Genomic DNA, 23,383 nt, shown 5'->3' with positions numbered 1-23,383 from the left:
TGCACAAATGTCCACCGGCACTGGCAGGCATGGCTAAGGATACCACACGTTCCGATGTATTTACTGAGGTGGCTGTTTTACACATCCCTGGAATCCTCTCATGACAATTCTTATTTCAAACCCTAACAAGCAGAAGGTTTCTTATGGAGTATGCATAATAAAATGGGTTCATCGCTGAGACCCTCAACTAAATGGTTTTGAAAAGAGTAACTAACCTGCACACTAGCAGATCTGTACCAATAGCCAATCTTCTAAGGCACAGTGGTGAAGAGCAAGAGGAAAGATGGAATACTAACTCAGTATACCACGGGACAAAGAGATGCTCCAGGGTGGAGGCAAAGAATCCGAGCCCCACATCTAAAATCCCAGACCCAAAACCATCAAACACACATGGCCAACCTGCTTTCCTCTTAATTTTCCACTATACTCAGCTGTTCATTAGGCATACACATCTACATCATTTCCCAAAAGTCAACTATTAACTCAGCACAATGTGTCAACAAAGATCAGACTAAGGGAACTTTTCTTCTTTTCCCCAATCTCACCAACTGAGAGTTGCTAAAGAAGAGTCATGAAGATAGTAATCCAATAAAACATCAAGTGTGAGAACAGAAAATGAAATGAAATATGAATTCTAATAGCGGGGGAAGGAAATAATAAGACATGAAACAGGTCTGATACTAGCAACGGGGTTTTTGAAAACCCATTTAAAACCATTCTTACATAGTGCCACTGCCCCTGACCTTGAAACCACAAACTCTCATAAAGCTTCCAGACCTGACTTCCTTATCTAACTATCTAACTAGGAAATAACTGTTGGCGAGTTCAAAGAAACGCCCACATCTAACAACTTGTTTAAACACCAATGTATTAAAAATGCACCTGCCATCATTTCTACTTTCCTGACAAGGACATGTATTTCAAACACAGGACACTTCATGGTCAAGTTTTTAGAAACATCTTTCTCTAGAAGATGCCAAAACCTTGTCTGAGACACTCCACATCTCCACTGATGAGACAACTGTAACGAACGGATGAGACCAGGGTTACAAAGGCCGGGGACTCCTGGGCTGATTCTCAGGCAGGAACCCATTTATTCATTTTTATTTATTCCTGGACAATACTGAGACCTCTGGGGAAATGGAGAGACTGTGTCAGGGGCCCACGCTTCTTCCCACGTGGCCCAAACAGGCAAGTCTGCGCTGGTAGGTCCTGGTCCAGGTAAGGTACCAATACTTTCCGCCTTGGGTACTAACCTTTTCCTCGACGGCCCTTCTTCAAAATCTGAAGAACTAACATCGTTGCTAGTCGAGGACACCTGGGATGCATCGTCCTTCTCATTCTCTGACTGTTCTGACGCTGGTCCTAATCCCTTAGACTGGTCATTACCAAGGAGCCCTACGGTGAGAAAAGGGACAAACACTTAGATACATCGCATCAGGAAGCAGCACTTTACCACAGTTCACCCTGCACAGGGCTGGTGGGGACAGACACCGTGGGGGCAGAAGGGGACTCACGGGTACACATTCCTTTTGAAGGGTCAGAAGTTAAAAAAAAAAAAAAAAGTCGCCCTACTTCAGACCTCTCAATGCTGAAAGGCCTAACAGGGAAGTGATTTCAACAGGAAGAAATTGAGTAGGAATTTGGAATCGAATAACAGATACACTTCAGGGTTCTTTTTAAAATGTGTGTTTATACCTTTTGTGGCTAGAGGTGGGAAAGAAGAAAGGAGCATCAATTATTATCAGATTAGGTTGGTTTATTTATTTACTTTGAGGTGCTAAAATATTCAGAGATACTGGAATCCTTTTGGAATTGCCTCCGGAAACCAGAGTCCTCCTTACTGTGCAGTCCTGCCTCTGATACAACTGGAAACCCTAATGCTACCTCCTCTCTGTAACCACCCATTAGTTCAGTCTTGTGTGAGATCTTCTCAAATGACAAGGATGGCAGCAGGTATTGCCCCATGCGTGACAGAGAGTCTCCACTCCCAAAGATGTGCGTCTACGGACAAGAAGGCAGGCAGGGCCTAGGCAGGAGCATGGAACTATTTTAACCACGTGGAACTATTTTAAGAAGCAGTTACCAGCTGAATGAAAGAGTCGTTTTGCCAGCAGCTGGACTTCTATCCATCTGTGGACACGGTGCAGATTCTATGAACGAGAAGCTTCTACTACACCATTGTCTCAGGGCAACTGCCCAGAGATCAGCCTGATGGACATGGGGGGCTGGGTGGCACCAGCAATGCCCAGCAATGAACCTGCAGCTTTGCCAGCCAAGCATGAAGCCACAAGGACTGGGTCACTCCCCGATTGGACCCCCCCAGCCCTTCCTTCCACCAACGTATGAACCTCTCATTCCCTGTTTTAAGTCTCTTGCATTCAAACACTTCAGAGAGACTGCTGTCACACAATCCCCCACACTGTGCAGTTACAGCACTACCTTCTGAAAGAACATGGTGCACAGTGTGACAAAGCCCTGGGACCTGTGTTTACACAGGCGCTTTCCTAGGGATAGCCTGAAGACGACGTGCAAGATAACTGGGAAGTGCCTGTGTAAACAGAGGTCCAACCCTCTGTTACTACTCATCCCCTGAAGATGATGCAGAAGATGAGTAACAACAGGAGGCTGGAAACCTAACACAAGGTAGTAAATAAACTCATGCGACGTGAAGGGCAGGACTGCATACAAGATGGCAATGAACACAAACTTCCCAAGTAAGTATGAAATGCAAGGGGTATGTACTGTGAGGCAAAAACTGAGACACACGGCACAGAAATCTGAGGACCCAATGACAGACATGGGCCAACATTTCAGAGGTGAGACTGTGGCATGCATCGCGGCAGGCAGCCACTATTCATGTCACTACCAGACACTCACGACAGGGCTAGTGTGACTGAGGGAACAAAGTTTAAATTTTGCTTAACTTTAATGAAAACACAGAATGAAGCATTTCATTAATTTTCTATCCATTGTGGAAACATCTCAGACATACTCAGTTTGGTCAAATACTTTAAAATTAATTTTGCCCCCATGTTTAATTTACAAAACTGGTTAAAATCATCTCTCTACTGGTCAGCAGGATGCTAGAGAACTAATGCAGAGATGGCTGGAGGCACCTAACCAGGCAGGGAAGACAGACTACAAGAGACTGGAGACAGACCCAGGGACATAATGTGCGACCACACACACACACACACACACACACACACACACACACGGCAAGATGTGCATCTTACATACAAGCATATTCTTGCCTGGGCTCGGAATTTTCAGGACTGTGTGTGCATAAAGGAGAATCTGGGAGGGAAGGTGGGCCTCGAGGGTGGGCGGGGATCTGAACTCCGCCTTTGGGTGCCTTTGGTTCACACCCTCCGTGCTGCCAGTGCACCAGGCACACAGTGGAGAGAGATTGAATTCTAGTCAGAGGAGAGAAAGGAGAACACAGGCTGCCGGTGTGCTACATGGGCAGGAGTGCCACACACAAGAAGAGAGGCCGGATGTACCCGCACGGAGCGGGTGACGGGGAAGGCTGGTGAACCACACAGCCAGGCAGCCAGCGTCCCAGGACAGAAGGGCGAGATCGGGATGTGCAGCCCATCTGAACACAAGAACATGGTGGGAAAGGGGAAAGCTGGATGATGAGGAGGGGGCTGCTGTGACCATGAGAACCTACGGAAGGACCAGGGGCCGCTGGGTGGAGGCTCTGGGCATAAGAGGGCACCCTGGTACCGGTGCACAGAGACTGACAGGAGCACATCAGCCTGCTGGGCTGACTTCGCTCTCGCCCTCTCCCAAGAACCATCTCAGAACACAGAAAAAGAGCGGAGGCTCCTCTGACTTGAGCTTGCATCGGAATCACCGGGAGGGCCCATGGCAGAGAGAGGGTTCACACCCGAGCACCATGACAACCGCAGAAGAGTGGAATCCATGCCGGTAAGAAAGAGCTGGGCCACGGCCGACCTGCAGGCAAGCGGGAAGCCGAGCCCTGGCAGTGAGTGCGCCACAGCAGCACGCACTCTCGGGGCCTCCACAGCACGCCCAGTCGGGGCGCACCCTCCTCCTTTACCCACCGTGCTGAGAGGCCTGCTTCCATGTGTGCCAAGCCCGAGGACCAGGTGATGGGGAGCATGGGTTGCAGAAACAGGCCAGGAACACGCTCGAGTCTTAGAATCCCAGTGTCAAGGACTTAAAATGCACCCCCCATACACCAATCAACTCCCTAGGCACACAGGAGAACTCCATGAAGAGAGGGAACATGAGAAATGTCTGGGAAGGTCAGCCGGCTTCATTATGAGCGCCAGGCGAGGGGAAGGGGGGAGCCGCTCGGGGCTGCAGGCATGACTGGGCTGCATTAAAAAGGAAGAAAGTAATGGCTCCATTGTCCCTGCCCTCAGGCCAGGTCTCGGAGCCCGCCAGGCGTTCCCCCTTTCCAAGGGCAAACAATGGACGACGACCTGAACCAGAAGAGACACACATGGGCTGTTGTCTGCGTCTGATTCACTCTCCGGATTCAGAAAATGGGGCCCATACACAGGGAATTAATTGCCTGCTATGCAAAGGAGAGGACCACAGCTCTGTCCAGCCTTTATGAAGGGGGCAGGCTTGACTCCGTTCCACTAGACATCAGCTTTTTTGGTTAATCTGTGCACTCCATTCCACAGACAGGGTGCCAGAACAAATTCTCAGGTGCTCTTAGCAAGATGGCTTACACGGCTAGACCAACCAGGGCTACCCCACGCCCCGAAGCCCACTCCCCTTTCTGACTGCTCTCATTTCATTCGGAATGTTTTAAACCAAATCGCACAGCCTGCCCCTCTAGGAGAACCAGGTCAGCAGGCTGCAGCGGGCTGCCCCAGGGCAGAACAGCCCCCGAGATAGCTCGAGAGCTGGCTGGCACCGTGGCCTCTCTCCAGCAAGGCCCTGCCACCAATCTTTACAAATTTTTAGTCAACAAGAAATAATGAAGAGAGCATGCTCTCCCTCACACATTCAAGCCGTCTTACTTTTCGGAGGCCCTTCTGCGGCCAACACAGACCTCTGTAGGGAAAGGAGGTTACACACAGGGAGTCGGAGGTCCGAGATCCAGTCTCCTCACATTAGCATTAGTTCTCCTCTATTAATATTCAGTAGGTTGAACTTAAATCAAACCATGTCTATTGTCTTTCACAAAAGCCATAAATATGAGCCGAAAATTCCAACTCGCTGCAGTAAAGACAGCTTGGGGACCATGCGTGCAACCCCAGCAAGACACCATCAGCTGACAAGAACCCCATGTAACGGCCCAGACTTCACTTGGCCACCACTACACAGTGCATGGACAAACCCCCAGGAAAACAAAAGGGACAGAAGCTGGACACCCAGGACTCTGTGGATCCAGGAGTTGTTCATCCTGTCTCCCAGATTAGCACCAAAAGGTTTCCAGGCTACGCGAGCAAATGCAGCCCAACAAGCTGGAGTTTGGAGACGCCGTGTGCCCAGCAGCCTTGACCTGAAACAGGTTAGAAACACGGAAACACAACTCGGGCCAAAGATGGCTTCTGCAAAGGAACTTCCAAGCAATTGACAAGAACTCTAGATTTCAGAACACAGACATTGAGAGGAACGGTTTGCCTATGGGGGCCGGGAGGGGGCGGAGCATTCAGTCCCCATAATTTTATAATGTTTCAGAAAAAAGAAGGGTCCCCAGTCTCCCCACCAGCTTCACACAGGAGAGAAGACAAAATAAAGGAAAAGCCCATGCCTCTCCTCCACAAACACAATGATGAGAAGGAGGGTTAAAGAGGAAGGGGAAACAGGGAGGGCTTTGAAGCTGTTCCAGTGCCCCGCAAACATCTGGAGCACACCACATTTATTAGCATAACAGGCAGAGTCCACGCATTTGGCTTTGTTGTAGAAGACATGCACAAAAGGTGATCCAGTGTTACAGAGCCAGTGCCGTCTGTCACCCTGTCACTGTGAGACAAGGTATCACATTACATATTAAACAGACAAGCATCCAAAGAGAGCTTTCATTTTCAGCAGCAATTTCTCAGTGGGGGGTGTGTGTGTGTGTGTGTGTGTGTGTGTGCACGTGTGCGCATGTGCACACACCACTTCGAGTGGGAAGGGAAATCATAAAAGCCGCCTCTGGGTCAGGGTAGGACCCTCCACGAGAGGCAATCAGAACACATGGTTTGCCGCCATTGCTAGAGAAAAATAAAGCCCACGTTCAGACTCTGAAAGAGAAATCGGATCGTCTGCTCTGAGACAGTGTAGGCATGCGGATGCAGGGCCCTGCTTCCCAGGGTCACTGAGAAGGTGGATATTAACCCCAACTGTGCACATGCATGTCACAGAGATGCCCCCAGAGAGCCCAGAGCTCTGGGCTAGGGGCTAGGGGCTATGAGATCCGGGCCCGGCCCAGGCTCTGCCACTGCCAGCTCCCCAGATCAGCACGTCAGAGAACAAAATAACGGTCAGGAGGCAGGGTGTCAATGACACACTCAGGGTCAACGAGGCACTAATGAAAATGGCTTCATACCTCAGATTATAGAAGATGATTATGCTGTTCTCTCTGGAGAGCAGCCCCTTGAGCCTTGAGCCCAGTAGGGCTCCCCTTTGTCTACTTCCAACCAGCTATGGAGACTTCCCAATCCAGTCAAGAGAATGCCACCAGAAGTCACCCCCAAACAGACACGAACCACGGGGAACCCAAGTTTTTATTCCTTTGTCCCCCAACCCCAGGAATATAAATGTGTAGCTATAAATGTCAGTTTTCACATCAATAATCCCCAAAGAGCCCTCTGACCATGGATAATCTCTTGTCCCTACAGATGAACTCTAGAAATCTAAACCTCCTTGCATGCCCAATTATTTGGGGGACAGGCATCAGATGAAAGACTGACGTGGGGACCAACATTACCACGGACACTTGAGCCACTGGGTAGGAAGGCTGTCTGAACCCATTTTCAGAATCAAGCAAGATGGCTGGGACCAGTGGGCCCCCAAAGCATCCCCTCACCATGAGCCACAGGAGAACAAGCCCACCAGCATCTACTACAGGTAGGAGAGTCGCAAGCAGATCCCAGACGCCCGAAGTGGGCATGATCCTGCCTAATCCCCTGAATGAGTGAACACCACCACCCTATTTCCACATCCCGATCAATTGTCCAAGGGGAGAGAATATTTCCTCCTCATGGAGAGGCTCCAACACCAACGATAACAGTGATTATAAACAAACAGCAAAGCTGACAGATAAGCCCTATGCAGCACAAAAAATGCCTCCCAGTAGGGAGGAGCCGAGGTCTCCAGGAGAGGGCTCCGACCCAGGCCAGGCCACACCAAGCAGCTCAGCTCTCATCTGGGTGTGACTCCTACTTCTTTGGGCCAAGGCTCCTGCTCCCTCGGGGCCTCCCCCTCCACTCATTCTTCATGCTTTACCAGGACTATGACAGTGGGCGAAGCAAGGCCAGTATCTCGAACAACAATGGCTGAATTGCAAACACCTACAATGTTCCGCCACGTGACGTCTGACTGGGCTGCTTGCCATCACCGTGACCCCACTCTCAGGTCCACCTACCATCCCAACACCCTTTTAATTTTACACTGACAAATGAGTCAGTCAAAAAGCCTACTTGAAAGGAACCACCAAAAATGTGGATTCCTGGTCTTCCCAGCTACTTAACAGGGTGCCCCAGCACAGAGGGTCCAGGACTGACCACCTCGGGGGTGGAAAGCTGCCTTCCACAATCAGAAGGGAAGTGCAGACAGGGCAGTCCTGGATTTTGGCTGGCGCGGAAAATGAGCAGAACAATGGCATCACAGCAGAGAGGGGACTCGAGCGTCCGTGGGTATAGGTAAACACAAGGGCACACTGGAGAGACAGATGAGACCAGGGTGCTCAAAGCCGCCTGTTCAGATAAACTAACAGGCCAAGACTTGATTTTACATATCCTGGAATTTGCAATCCTCAAAGGGAGGTTTCCACATACACAGCATGTTCACAGATAGCTAATGATATTCTGCCTTTAAGTAATTACAACATGTGTGTGTGTGTGTGTGTGTGTGTGTGTGTGTGTGTGTGTTTAAACCTCTAAAGCTTCATATCATGAAATTTATCCCACAAATGAAAAGGTACCATATGAATCTGCCTCTCCCATGTTAGCAAGGCTCTCCCCAAAGGTAAGCAAAGCAGGTTTTAATTCCAATCAACAAGCTCCATAAAGTTAGCAGTTCGTATACTTATCTGTGGTGCTACATGGGCAAAACTCCACCTACTTTGGGTCCTGATCCACACCATGACTTGCAGATGAATTAACTGTTACACCCTTGCCTCAAAGTCTCTGTGACTGCCTTCACCATGCAGAAGACCCATCCGGGTTCTAAGTGAGGTTTTTCCGGCAGCAGGACTAGGAGGAAAAGCATTTCCCGATTCCTTATTTCTCCATTCACATAAATAGATGACTGTCCACCCACTTTTTAGGTGAATATATTAACAGAGGATCAAATGATCTGCTCTAAGTCCAAACAAAACAAAACCTGCTGACAGCAAACAAGTGCAGAGAGGCCTCCGGCCTCCCTCCCTGAGTAGCAACCTTCCCAATGCTGAAATACAATGGAAGCAGCACAGAAGCAGCGCTAGAGGAATGTGGCCATGGATCTGAAGGGTCCAGGCACTAAAATCGGTGCTGCCCAACATCCACCTGTGTTTATACATGGTGACGCAAATATGGACAAGTCACAAAATACAAAAATGAAGACCCCCCACAAGTTGAAAGCATTTAGGTCTATAGCAGAATCACTTGAGGACTCAGCAGCTACCTACGTGCCTCAGTTTCCTCCATCTCTCAACGGAAGGAGACAAGAGGCAGAGAAAGAAAGGACGACGGGACATGAGACCAAACATACTGTTTACAAAGGAAACCAGAGCCAGGGTGAGGATGAACTCATTAACTTTAATCAAACATCTATTTTTAAATGCTGGAAAATGATTACATAAATTGGTAATAAAATAAAGGATCAGCTATAGCTGGATGGCGTTCAGTCCCCAGAGAAATGTCTCCATTCATACGAGCCTGGTTAAAACTGCAGATTTGGCCAAAATGGTCAACAGAGCTTAATGCTTTAAGAGCGACATTAATTCTCTTGTAAATTTCCACAGTGCCTTTGCAGGAGCCACCATGGCCCCTAGGGAGGATATCAACACTGAAAGAACGTTAATATTAAGCAAATCGCAATACCTCACATACCACTCACATATATGTGTGTATGCATACACATACACAGCACCTTGCCATCCGAAATGGATTTAATCAGGACCCCAGCAGGGAAACCCACAAAGGCCTATTTCTCCAACAAAAGCCATACCAGCCTGAAACGAATCTCCAGCTATTTGTTTTTTATTTTATTTATAGGAACAGACCTTCTATCCCAGGTTCCTCAAGATAAGCCACCAAAAACTGCACCTGACAGACCCGTGGAGCAGCCATCCTCAGAGCTGGATCATTGCAGAGAGACAGAGAGGAAGAAGGACAGAGGGAGGGGGAGGGAGGAAGAGCGCAGTGAGGCAGGCTCCCGGCACTTGTCAACAATCCTCCCCTGCACGTAATAAGCAAGCGGCAGGCAGTGCAGACTGCGCGGCAATAGGACGGCCGGGCGGCGGGGGAGGGGAGACAGCCGAGAGCAGGTTATTTATGTGCCTGGGAGGGAATCGAACACCGAGAGGAGGGGTCTCCCGGCTGGCTTCTTTTTTTTTCCCCCATTTTGGTAAATTAAAATGGGAAAAGAGAAAGAGCAACTAGCTTTCTTCGCCCTGCCATTTCCCTAACCTGCAATGCAGAGAAATCCGAATGGGAGCATGGCTGGCACACGGGAGAGGGGGACAGCTGGGAGAGGACAGTCCCGGTTTAATTGTCCACACTTGCGTCCCGGTCCTGTCAGACGCTGCACAACCCACCCCACCCCCGCATGCGCGCGCGCACATCCGAGCGCGGATCCAGGGCACAGTTTCAATGGCATCCCTTTTTAATATCATAATCTGTGTCATTCAGCACTTGCCTTTTATTTATTTTTATTTGTTTTTTTGGCTGGGAAACCTGGGCAGCTCTCCAGGCAGACTGCAGAAATCTCGCTCCACTCGCTCCGCCTCCCGCGCCCTCCCCGTTCCCGCAATTCCAGCCACTGCGGAGCTGGAGACCCATGGTGACCGCAGGCGCAGCGGCGGAGGCAGCGCGGGCAGGAGGGGCGGCAGGACCCCTCCCCCAGCCGGGCCCAGCCCCCTCCCCGAGGCACATAAATTGATCTAATCTAATCAAACAGAAGCTGTTTTCCCTCATTGTTTCTGCAGGATCTTTCACAAAACAGGCTCTGTGGCCTGGCAGCTGCTGGGAGGGTGAAAAGGGCAGGCATCCAACTGGCCTCCCATACAGTGGGACACGTCTCCTTTCTGATTTTAAAAGTCAATTCTTTTGAAGCGTCTGAACTTCATCTGGCAATGAGGATGCGCAAAATACGCCCGCAACACCACCCGCACGCTTCTCTTTTGTGCCCCGCTCTGGAGGGGCAGGTGGCAGCTGGGCCCTGTGGGGACCCACGGGGCACTGAGAGTTCTCTTCCGGGAGCTGTAAGGCAACCGGGAAGCCCCTAATCGTTTAGCTTGTTGTGCCCCCATTGTTGGCCCATCTCATGAGTCCCTTCTGGGTTCCACTACTTGATACACATTAACTTAAACTTGGCAAAACCCTGAAGGCAGCCGCTAGCTCTGCTGGGAGCGGCAAGGCCAGCCAGCCAGCACTCCTTCCACGAAAGGAGTGCCAGTTTCCTAAATCGCTGGGCCCGATTTTTTTTTTTTTTAAACCAAAACAGTATCAGAAGATAGGTCATGGGTTCTGTGAAGTGTGCTTAATATGCACAACTCTAAAATCAGAATTAGAAACAAGGGTTTCGAGCTAGTCTAGCACAATCACCCCACTTCACAGATGAGGAAGCTGTGGCTCAGGCAAGCTCGGTCCTGTCTCAGCATACAGGCCATTCAAGAGCCTTGTAGCATCTGGGGACAGGCCCCGGGCACAACCTCAAGACAGTTCCCTAGAGAATATAATGGCTGGGGTAAAGGGGGCCTGCTCTCCAATCTTTGCTGGTATGGGCTGCATAGGGCAGACCTCGCCAGTGCCCAGCTTTCCGGCAAATGGAACAGCTTTGGGCATGGGTCCCACTGCAGCAAAAGTCACACTCAGTCAATTAAAGGACATTTAGGGGATGGCTGTTTGACTTTTTTCCTTTTCCCTTTACTGGGCTCCTACCAAAGCAGAGGCTAGGCCAGGAGAGTGCATGCAGGTATTCTGATGTAGCTAAACTCACATGCTACAGAGAAAACAGAAACAGAGACAGACAGCTGGCCACAAGAGAAGTTTAAGGATGGGGGTTCTGGAGTCCCCAGTTCCCACTCCCAACCACCAAGCGTGCCCAGGCACCCCAGGAGAGTATCTGCACCTTTCCTGCTTCTTCTCTCCACATCATCAGAAAAGAAAGCAGGTGTTTGTTTAAATGTGAAAAGAGAACACAATCACCAGTCTTTTCTCAACATGTGCAACCTTGTCCCGTGTGTCACTCCGGCCTGCCTGCAGCTGTTGTGGCAGGAAAGAGCTAGAAAACGTACTTCTGAACACCAATAGGATCTAGACTGTTCCTACAAAACACTGGTCCCCTACTAAAGAGGAAGCATACAAACAGCTCCCACTGGAAAACACAGAACAAAACTGGGAATTACATTAAGTTTGGATAAAGCAACAAAACTTTCACTATTTAAAAGAGGAAAGGGGGGGAATCGGAAGAATTTTTCTTTATTCCAATTTCACATGACAAAGTTATCATTATTTAAGTCCCAATATTCAAACAGAAGTCCTAAATCTTTTTTTTTTTGTAGTTATAGATGGACATCATGCCTTATTTTGTTTTTTAATGTGGTGCTGAGGATAGAACCCAGTGCCTCACACATGTTGCCACTGATCTATAGCCCCAGCCCAAAAGCCCTAAATCTTAAAGGCTCCCCAAATACTGTCAATATTGAACAATATAAAGAATACCTGGCCAGAAACAGTGGCACACACCTGAAATACCAGCAGCTCAGAAGGCTGAGGCAGAAGGACCAACGAGTTCAAAGTCAGCCTCTGCAACTTGGCAAGATCTGGTCTCTTATTTAAAAAAAAAAAAATACAAAGGGGACTGGGAATGTGTGCTTTTGGTACCCTGCCCCCCCCCAAAAAAAAAAGAAAGAAAAATCTGTGCTGGGCCTGTTGGTGCATACCTATAATCCCAGCAATTTGAGAGGCTCAGGCAGGAGGATGGCAACTTAGAGGCCAGTCTCAGCAACTCAGTGAGAACTTGTCTCAAAATAACAACTAAAAAGGGCTGGGGATGTGGCTCGGTGGTTAAACTCTCCTGGTTTCAATTCTAGGTACCAAAAAACTGACCATGAACCCATAACTAAAATATTACCTTCAAAACACCTATGTACTCCCTGAAACCTCATTTCATAAATTATGTTGTAGCACAAATAAGTATGCCTCTGTAGAAAATTATTCACTATGTACAAAAAAAGTCACGATGGGGCTTGGGTTTCTCCAACTTAACATCAGGTTACCATCAGGCTATCCAACCTTCACTTTGACCTCTAGGCCATTCATTTTAATAATATAATTGAGTACTTCTAATATCCCACAATTGATGGATTTTGATTATTCCACAATTTCAAGCTTGCTCAAGGGCATCTAAACGTTTTCGGTTAGTTTTAATGATGATACACCATGTTGCAATTCAAGCACACACTAGTCCCTCCTGAATATACATCTAGCAGAATTAGTAGAAAACCGTGGGTACAGAAACGTTCAAATGTTTAAGTTAAAGGGCAAATTATCTTCCAACATAGTTGTCAGCTATTGCTTTCGAGCCAGTAATGCCACCGCTGTCATTTCTAAATGCTATAGGTAAAGACCTGCTACAAGGCTGCAGTGCGGCACAGTTGTCATCTCAGCAATCTGGGAAGCTGAGGCAAGGGACAAGTTCAAGGCCAGTCTCAGCAACTTGGTGGGGCCCTGTCACAACAAAATAAAGGCTGGGGATGTAGTTGGGTTCTGTGTTCCAGAGACGGGGTGTGCTGCTCAGCATGGCACACCGCAGCCGTCAGGGTTCACAGAAAGGCTCTCATGTCCAGGGAATTCCACTCAGCCTGTCAGGTACTTAGCAGACCTTTTCCTCGTCATTTCCTAAACAATAGGGTATGACCACTACTGACCTAGCACTTACACTGTGTTAGATAGAATAAGCAACCCAGACATGAGTCAAAGTATACCCAGGTCATCACACACCATCATACAGGAGGGATCCGAGCACCCAGGGCAGTATCTGGGAGGATCTTGGAAGACTGCGTTATAATATTTTTGCTATCTGGGCTAAATTACATAGTATTGATTATCACCACTTAGGTTGTGATAAAAGCCAACAGAGAAAAGTGATCCACTGTGTTAATATTTGACTTCCAAAAACATGATTAAAGTGTGGGCTATGACAGTAGTATAATAATAAATATTACGGGCTGGAATTTTATTTAAATAAAACTTAATATACTGGCACTATACCAAGTAGAATTAGGTACACATGCAGTCTGTCTTGGACTCCTGCCAAGAGGGCTTGATAATTCCTGAAACACCAACAGCACTGAACTGTGTAATACATGTGGCTGGCCCGAGAGCCAATGCGACTTCAGGGCCACACGGTATGATTATAAAACAATACCAGTAATTACAAGAATTCAGTGGGGTGATCGGGTGGGGTGACAAGCTCGTGAAACTAAGGTGGCTGTTAAAGCCAAGAAAACAGCACTGCAATTAAACAAGGACATCTGCGTTGAAAAGCCATCCGAGAGGACAACACACCACGTGCATTTGTAAGATCACGACTGCAAAGCTGGCTTCTCTGGCCAGGACCTTGCACTGGGAATCCTGGTGGAGGGCTGGGAGTGCAGCCAGGTGGCACAGTGCTTGCCCTGCAAGCTCAAGGTCCTGGACTCAGTCCCCAGCACCAACCACACGAAGATCCTTAGTGGTCACAGCACACGCAGTGCCACAAGGTGGCCTGGTAAGACCCTGACATTGCTCGCCAACTGGGAACAAAAGAACACGGAACTCTCCACCTGAGTTTCCTTGTCTACTAGGACAAGGCGAGGGGATCGCGCCGGCTGTGGTGGACAGGCACCGCGTCCGTGCCACACTGCGAGCACTTCACGCCGGTCACACGCAGCATTCACGAACAGCCACGGCAGCGACTGACTCAAGAACTTTGTTCAGTACAGACTTTTTAATTACTGCATTAAACATTTTTTAAAACGATTCAGACTGTAGATTTTAAAATTCCAACACAAAAATGACACCAAATTCAAGAAAACAATCAACCATTTTAAGAATATTTTGAAAATGTGACCCAAAAGCATAAAGCAAAATTCAACCAGAACAATATGACCATGTTACCTATTGAAAAATAATGAATTAAGGAAAATTTCCTTAATTTCTCTGGAACAGCATTAAAACCGACTCCGATCAACTGAAGAGCAGATAATCCTCTTCAAAATTCTACTTCTAACAAAACCGATCCTCTCAATACACTGCTACTGTGGTTCTGAACCAATGAAATATTTTGTTTTTGCGGTTTTGCAGTGCTGGGGATCAAAACCAGGGCTGCAGACATGCTAGGCTACAGACCCAGCCCCTGATAAATATTTTGAACAACCTGGTAATGGATGCAAATACATTTTTAACTCAGTAATTTCATGACTATAAATTAAAATGAAGGAAGAAATGAAAGCAAAGATTTGTGTGCAAAGATAGCTTGCTTTAACAATTCTCTTGACTCTTTCTAGACTACTGGTTTAAATTCTCTGTCCGTTTTTTAAAAAGACATAGTCAGCCAATTCTCCCACGTCCGTGTCCTGAGTGAGGGATAGACTGACAGGAAATACTTTGGTTTTGGAACATGGCGAGGCTGCATGAAGCCGCTGGCTTGGGCCCTGCACTGTCCATCACTTGGTCTCTCAGTCCTCAGTCCTCTGCATATGCTGTGCCCTCTGCAACCCTGTTCTCTCCCCTTGGTCTGCCTAGAAGTTCCTGCTCCTCTTCCTGGTCAGTTTTCACTGACACGACCTACCTGCAGGTCAATTCTCAATGTCACCACAAAAGGACAGGAGGCAACCTTTACCCACCTGTCTCGTTCCTTGAGGTCCACTCAGTTTCACAACCCTTAAAACTCAGCCCCATGCCTATGTGACCTAACTGAGGCCCTTGGATGACAGCATCAGGGCCAGCATCAGCCTGAGGCCCTTTACCTGGCAGGCCCAGGCCACAAGGCACCTGCCATTCAGCAGGTCCCTCGCCAACATGTTCTTCTTTGTTTTAAAACCAGGCTGATATCAACATATAATTAAACACAACCCATGATTTCCCTACGCTCAAAACTAAGGCAAATCAAACGTTCAAATTTTTAAGTAAAATAAACACTAGAAATCTTGATGCTACATTATGTTTTCAAGATATTTAGCCCTACTGGGCATAGTTGTAGTCCCAGCAACTCAGGAGGCTGGGGCAGAATGGTAGCCAAGTTCAAAGCCAACCTCAGCGAGACCCCGTCCCAAAATTTTAAAAAATTAATTCAAAGGGCTAGGGATGTAGCTCAGTGGTTAAGCACCCCAGGGTTCAATCCACAGTTAAAAAAAAAAAAAATGTATCCATTTACAAAGGGTAAAATAACAATTGTTACAAAACTACCATTTTAGAGTTGATATTTGTTTTGGAGTCAATTTCTTCTGTATCTACAGTTCTTATGCATCTTCCTCAAAATATCTTTTGGATCCTCTAACTGAAATATACTTCTAAAATCTTAGGTAAAATTTTCCTTCATTAGGAAAGTAAAATCATCCACAAGTCCACATACAGCAATAAGCACCATCAACCACTGGTTCCTGCTCTTTTTGGCACTTTCCTCGAAAGCTTCCTATCATAGAGATGACCAGGACCCACCTAAATCCCAGGGCTGAACATGGTGCATCATTTACAGCATGCTCCACAGCAGGGATCTTTATCGTCAGAAATCGGGGAGGCGGGGGGGGGTTCCCATTAAGAAGAGCTTAAGCTTGTTTAATATAGCACAAGAAAAAAATGAATCATGATACCGCACACACCCACAAAGAAACTGGGTGTACCAACACAGAAGTAGTATCCAATGACAAAAGAATCACTCAGTGATGTCAATGAAGTGTTCTACAACCGTCCAAACACCAGAAGGCACCTGAACAACATCCCGGGATCTTCTGCTTTGTCAGAATAGACACTTACGCACCGCATGAGGACACCCCAGTGCAAGACCTCCTGATGTGAGCAGCAGAACAAAGAGCAGAGCAACGAACAAGACCAACACTGCTGCATCTCGCTCCCCGTCTTCAGAGCTGCAGCCCCAATGCACCCTTAGCCTTTTCATTTCAAATGAACTGAAATGCAGAACTCAGTCCCTTAATCCTACCTGCCAGGCCTCAAAGGCTCAGGGGGCAGCTAATGACCACCACACCTGCATCCTCCCAGGGAAGTTCTACTGGGCAGCTTAACCTATGGCACTGACCATGCATTTGGTCTCAAGACCCAGGGACCAGTGCCGCAGCAGTCCCTCTGCTTCCCATGTCACCTACTCAAAGGGGCAAGTCATACAGAAAGAAGGCGGCTCCATCTGGGGGGCATGGTGAGAGGTTGGGGGGAGGGGGGCAGAGCGAAAGGGAAAGAGGAGGAGCAAACAGAACAGTGCTGCCCAATCCCTTCCATACTGCAGCAGATGGCTCAAGGTGGTGACTGGGGTGGTTTGTGGATAAGGAGAAAGAGGACGACAGATTGGATCCAATGGAGCCACCAACTAAACTGAAAACTGTAGCAAAGCTATTGGCAAATTGATTACCTACTGGGTGATCTGGGGTGGAGGTGGCACTGGGGAGTGAACCCAGGGGTGCTCTACCACTGAGCTAGAACTCCAGCCCTTTTTTTAAGATGGGGTCCTCCTGGTCTCAAACTTAAATCCTCCTGCCTTGGCCTCTGAGTAGCTGGGATTACAGGTGTGTGCCACTGCACACTACTACAAAGTAATTTTTATTGTAAATGACTTTAGAGACCATCCTAATGTGGCATGAGGCCTCAGAAGTCAGCAATCGCCATGTAATAGTTGAGGACAAAGCGCCACTAGAACTCAGGCTAAGCAGGACTCACATTTGCCACCTGCAGGCTACAGGCATTAAGGACATGTTAAACACACATACCCAACTAGGTGCTCACCACCTTGGTCCCTTCACAGGACATAGGAAAGGGACAGGGGCCAAAAAAGGGACATTTAGTCCAGGATGACCTCCCACCCATTCATCCACATTCCACAAAAACATCCAAACGTTTCCTGACCCAACAGCATAGAAGAGATTCCCAAAGGGACAGGAACAGAGTGAGCCACAAATACCAGGAGCCACTCACTGCTAACACCAAACCCAATGGGCTGCAGGGTCACGGGTATTTTATGTTACTTAGGCAGGAAGTCCATGAAGGGATGATATGCTCACAGATGATGGTTGAGAAATCTCTAATAGAAAAATCTGAACTCCAAACTGCTCCAAAATTCAAACTCTTCTGAGCACCAACAAGAAGCTCACAGTTTCAGATTTTGGAGCACTTTGGATGTCTGATATTCCAATTAAATGATGTTCAATCAACAAAGTCTGTGCAAATATTCCAAAATTCCAACTCATCAGAAATCTGAAAAGCTTCTTATCTTAAAAGGATCTGTGATAAGGGACATTCAACCTATGCTCAGTTACTGGCAGAATAAAAATTAAGATCTGATCCTGAGTCAGTGTTCATTCCAACACATCAAATTTTTGATGTGTTCAATATTGCCTGAAATGGCTAGACTCCAGGAATTCTGGTTTAATATGATTTGACAGATTGCAATGTGAATGGTTTCACAACATAGCCCCTTCCACTTCTAAATAGCTGCTGAAAATACATAGGCCCTGACTTGAGGTTTTTATCCCCGATATTCTGTGGCTGCCTCCCTCTACCTGCCTGTGCACTCGTCCCCACAAACCACCAAGCACAGGTGCATCCCCTTCACATGCCCTGAGCCAGCTCAGAATCGAGCACTGAGGGGAGATGGAGGAACACACCTAGGCAAACCCACCACCACCGCACTCCCACCAGGCAGCTCTCACCAACGCCACTGAGGACCACCTGCTAGGGAGCAGTTGCCAGCTGGGCCCGAGCTCAGTGACGTCCTGGAGCGAAGCCCGTTACCAGGTGCTGACATCCAGAACTAGGAAATGGAGCAAACCCACTTTAATTCCTAAGTGCTCTGCTGCATGACCCAGCTACAGCTTTTATGGCAAGTAATTAGGTAAGGTACATCGAGAACCTCAATAACAATCACACTTTGTTACTGTGTTAGGTAGAAAGGACTTCACATAAATCATCTTATTAATCCTAACAAAACTCAAAGAAATTATGCCCCATTTACAGAGATGGGGAAAATAGCAGCAGTCTTGTTAGTTCTTTCCACATGTGCTGGGACCATCCCTGCAGGGCTGACCAAACCATCTCACAACGTCCACTAGCAGAGCAGGACCGGGGGTGGGGGAGGACAGTGGTTCCAGGCTGGCAGGGGCTGAGCGCCATTCTCCCATGAGCCTCTAGCGGCCATATGCACCCCTCTGGGGCCCTGGGCTCAGAGTGCTTCAACCAAGCATGCTGTTCATTTTCTAGAATCCATTCGCATGGAAAGGTACAGTTTGTGGTCACTCTGATGCTTTCTGAACCCCCATCTGCCCAGACAGATCAGGCAGTCCCCTAGACAGAAAGGGCTTGGCTGTTCTGCAGGGGGCTGAGCAAAAGCCTCAGTATGCTCTGTCCACTACCAAGAGCAGCCACTTGGTGGCAATCTTCACCCACTCCCTTGGAATTCTTCCACGTGGAGACCCTGGAGGGCTAGCAGCACCAAACGTGGGCCAACCTGCATGGACAAAGCTAGAGAGGGTACCTTGGCTTGTCCTGGGGGGTGGGGCGTGAAGGAACTGCTGGCTCTCCCTTGGGTCCCTCCCTACTCCCACGCTTCTCCAGGCCTGGTGGAGATGGCTGCAGGAAGATGGAAACCTCAGCCCCGCGGCACACCCCCATGGCGCTTTCCAACAGCAACGCAGGTGAGACTCAGGGACAGTGGCAAACAGGGCAGCAGGTCCCCACACACTGCTGCCCTCATCACAGCACCTTGACCCCGATAAAGAGGAGAGGAGGCTGTTGGTGGTCAACTTTCCTTATGAGAAGGGGAAACACCTGTTGAAAAAAGCACACAGCAAGCACTTAGCTTATTAAAATTGTTAAGAAAGAAAAATAAAACCTATGGGCATATTTCCTGGGTAGAGGCTTTCTAGTTGAGGAAGTAGGCGGGATATTATAATCAGCATTCAGTACGTGTCTATTTTCAGTGGCAGGAAGTGGACCAAAGGGCTCTTGAAACACTGGGGAGAGGGAGACACACAGACTCGGTCATCTTATTATACAGTCCACTGGCAGCACGGATAGGGACCCAAGCCCTCCAGATCCCCCAGGGTGCAGCCTCACCCTGTGCATGGCTTCCTAGCTTCTGGCTTCTCCATTTATAAGGAGGGTTCCAGCACAGAGTGGAGAGTGTGCCAACACTTTCCTCAGAGGGATTCAGAAAGTGCCAGCTGAGAGCCTTCCAGCTCACCCTTTAGAACTCTGGAACACTTTCCAACTGCACCAACTGGAAAGGCCCTTTTCAAATGGCCTGGAAGCAAAAAGGTCTGAAGGTGCAAACAGGGTAAAGCCTCGGGGGAACGACCCCGCAGTTTGGACAACGCTGCCTTACTGGCCTCCCCAGGGCCAACAAGAGGGGCCGGGAGTGCTTCCACTGGTGCAGTCCCCCGTCATACCTAGAGGATCTGCAAACCTTCCAGGGGCTCACGCCTGCTTGAGGAGCGCTCTACACCCCCAGCCCCCAGGTTCGCAGTGGCAGGAGGCAAGGTGCCACTCAGCACAGGGAGGATCCCTGAGAGCGCCCCAATCAAAAGGAAGGAGTGCCAGAAATAACACGGGATTCCCAAGTAAGGATCCTGAGCGCCCTTCAGAGCCGAATTGGCAATCAGACCCAACTTTTGAGAGAGACAGCACCAGCAGCGGGTCAGGGAACCGGGGAGGAGAAACGACAAGGTGGGAAGACAAGGAGCCCGGGCGCCTGGGCTGTGCTGTGCAGGCTCTCCCTGGAGGCAGGCCTAAGGCTAGAATCCAGGCCCCACTCCCCGCTCACCCTGCCACCCCCTCAAGAGGGGCTGTGTAGTTCTATGATCTCTGGAAAGGAAGGTAGTAAAAAGCTGTATCTGGAACTTCGCAGGCACATCCCAAAGACTACAAAGGAAGCCAGGGGGACAGAAGAGACTTGGCAGCAGGTGAGATTAAGAAAGAAACTGTAAATTAAGGGATTTCTGGACTGTAGGGTAATTTCCAAAAAGCCTATCTAGTAATCACTCTGCTGGCTTTAAAGATATACCATATAGGACTCTAAACATTTAATGTGGTTCCAGTAATAACAGGGTATTTCCAAAAGCTAAGTAAACGGCCCTCTGAATGTGAGGGAAATGGGATCTCGGAAATTCACAAGCGCAGCAAAACGGCTCGACTCCATTGTGGTAGGTCTGAAGGTAATTAAAGCCCCATCAATACGCACATCCCAGAGTTCAAAGCATGAAATGGGTCAGACTTAAAAAACACATGAGGCCTTTCTCTGGTGCGCTGCATTATCATTTTACAAGAACAAACACAGATAAGCAAATCCTGTTCATAAGCAGGTCACCGCTGCCTGGTCTCAGGCCTATCTGGAGACCCGATGGGGGTTTCGCCCTTTCTAAGTGCGCTGTTGGAACGCTCCCCTCACTCAGCCCTGGCCTACAGGCACCCAGGCAAGTGAGAGGCACCTCCGTGTGGCAAACACCATTCCCTCAGCCTCAGGGGTCCCACAAAATTCTACTTGCCCTCAAATAATGACTACAGAAAGCTCCTTCCAAGGCCACCTCACTCACCGAGCCCCCACAAACCCTGGGACCCTGGCCTACCCTGCCTTCTAGGCCAGCTCTTCTTGCATGTGACTGTGTCTCTAGTCCCTGAACCCAGGGACTGACTAATCTCTGCAGCTTCATAAACACAGGCACTTCGTAAGTGTAAGTAATGTCCAAATTTAATTCCACCCAACCTAGATTCCTCAAAGCCAACAGGGCTAGGGTTTCACGAGGAAAATGTTCTAAGATCACACGAGCGCAAAGAAAATTCAACTCAGATAAACATAGAAATTGATTTAATCTATACGTGAAATGAAATAAAAACTGTTGCCATCTCCGAGCCCCACTGGTCTGGAATGGACTGAATTCATCTGTTTCTCCCACAAATTCTACTTTAGTGATTGTATTCAGAGGAAGGGCCCAAGCAGAAGAGATAAGGGTTAAATGAGGTCATACGGACAGATGGGGTCGTCTGCTGGGATTGCAGGAAGAGAAAGACACACAGCTCAGTCCTCCTACCAGGGGAGGACACAGAGGGCACCCCCAGGAGTCTGCGGGCTTGCTTGGCTTGGATCTAAAGACACCCAAACTCTAAGAATTAAATTCCCATCACTTAAGCCACCGCACTACAGCATTTGTTCTGGTGACCCAAGCTGGCGAACACAGGCATTCAACCCAACCACAAGAAAATCATCAGCACCTATCACACTGCGGCCTCCTGAGGACCACGATGCCAGTCCTGGACCCTCACAGAAATCCACTGGAAACCCATCCATTAGCAGGCGCGGCGTGTGGCCTGTGGATGGATGTCCCTTCACAGTGTCCTTGGGGAAAAGCAAAATCTGAGACCCCGGTTCGGAACATTTTCAAACACACCCAGGCAAAGCATTCCCGGGTTCACAAGCTAAACGGTGTTGGCTAACGTGCTACCAGGGAGGGTGGCGGCGGGAGGATCTGGACCGAATTGTGCCGGAGCTCACCGCTCTCGACCTCCACCACAGCTGTGACCCACACTGCAATGCCACGTCTGGCCGTGCGGTCTGATTGATACACCGCTCGATGCCCTGTGAGCGGCTTCAGGAGCTGCAGGGGACAGAGACACGGGGACCACCTGGCCTTGTGGCATGTGTAAGTCTCTCCATTGCGTGGTGCGTTCTGTGCAAATGCTGCAAACCTGCACGTCACTGGAAAAGCTCCTCCAAGAGGGACAGCCATGTTCACACACCCCAAGACAAGTCCACGCTTTGAGGAAGGGCACTGGCTGGCGGGGGCGGGGGCAGCTTTCTGGGGCATTGGAGCTGTACTTTCTCTCTGCTGGCACGCTGGTCCCACAGGCATAGCGTGCTCACCAGGGTCCTCTGATGATAAACTCGAGGTACGTGAGGTTACAGGGCAGGAGGTTTCAGTGTGGGGACAGGACTCCCGACTCCACCCAGCAAGGTGGCGTGGGGCTGCCCAACCCTGGAGCCCATGCAACCTGCCTGGAAAACTAAGTCGGTAAGAGCACCAGCTGTATTCTGAGAAAGAAGCCGGGCGGGGGAGACTCACTGTACATCACTCGGAAGCCCAACTGTCACTTACATGACCAAGCAACATGTAACAAACGAGGCTCAGTAGGAGACAAAGGTGACCATATTCCAAGAACCTTTGATATCACAATGGCAAGGACATATTCCCAATGGTGACACAGAAAATAAGAGAAGCTGGGGATCCCCGCTGGGGGGGTCCAGATGTGAACCTAACCAAAATGAAATGCGGAGTCCCCACTGGCATATGCCCGACCCCGGGAGCAGCCGTCTGCTGCCTGACATGGCACATGGCGGGACTCGGGAAGGGTGGCAGGGACAGGGCCGGTATGGGGAGCTGTCTACACTTCCCCCACACCACACAGCTTCCCTGCAAACCCACCCAAAGCAGCTCCTCCAGGGACTCAGAGCAACAGCACACTGCAGTCTCAGAGGCCTACCCAGAAAGAAAGACTCTGCAGGTAGAAAATGGAAGTGTTGAGGGTGGAATAAAGTGCCACTTTCACCAAGTGGCTCAAGGAGGAATTCCCAGGAAGGAAATGTCAATGGGATCCTGAAAGAGAACCTGCACAGAGAGGCTGTGGTGTAACTCAGTGGGTAGAGTGCTTGCCTAGCGTGCACAAGGCCCTGGGTTCATTCCCCGCACCACAAAAAAAAAAAAAAAAAAAAAAAAAAGAACTTGCACAGATCCGTGAGGGAGAGAAGTCTAGGAGAAGTGTTGGCAAGAGCCCGCGAGAACACG

The 23,383-nt window shown here is 49.0% G+C and overlaps 1 protein-coding gene across 2 annotated transcripts in view; it reads right to left on the bottom strand.

The window, feature by feature from the left end:
* Jarid2 (jumonji and AT-rich interaction domain containing 2) overlaps positions 1-23,383 on the bottom strand; it is a 222,721-nt gene that overhangs the window by 86,094 nt on the left and 113,244 nt on the right. The window contains exon 3 of one of the 2 annotated variants that reach the window (XM_047559308.1): positions 1,257-1,398. The exons of the other annotated variant lie outside the window; for it this stretch is intronic. Within the exon in view, the coding sequence (XP_047415264.1) occupies positions 1,257-1,398 (142 nt within the window). The remainder of the gene's footprint in view (positions 1-1,256; positions 1,399-23,383) is intronic. 2 annotated transcript variants of the gene reach the window in all.

The sequence above is a fragment of the Sciurus carolinensis genome, chromosome 7 (genome assembly GCF_902686445.1).
Source record: "Sciurus carolinensis chromosome 7, mSciCar1.2, whole genome shotgun sequence".
Lineage (NCBI taxonomy): Eukaryota > Metazoa > Chordata > Mammalia > Rodentia > Sciuridae > Sciurus > Sciurus carolinensis.
Note: the sequence above shows the minus strand (reverse complement) of the source record. Positions and strands in the feature narration are given on the sequence as shown.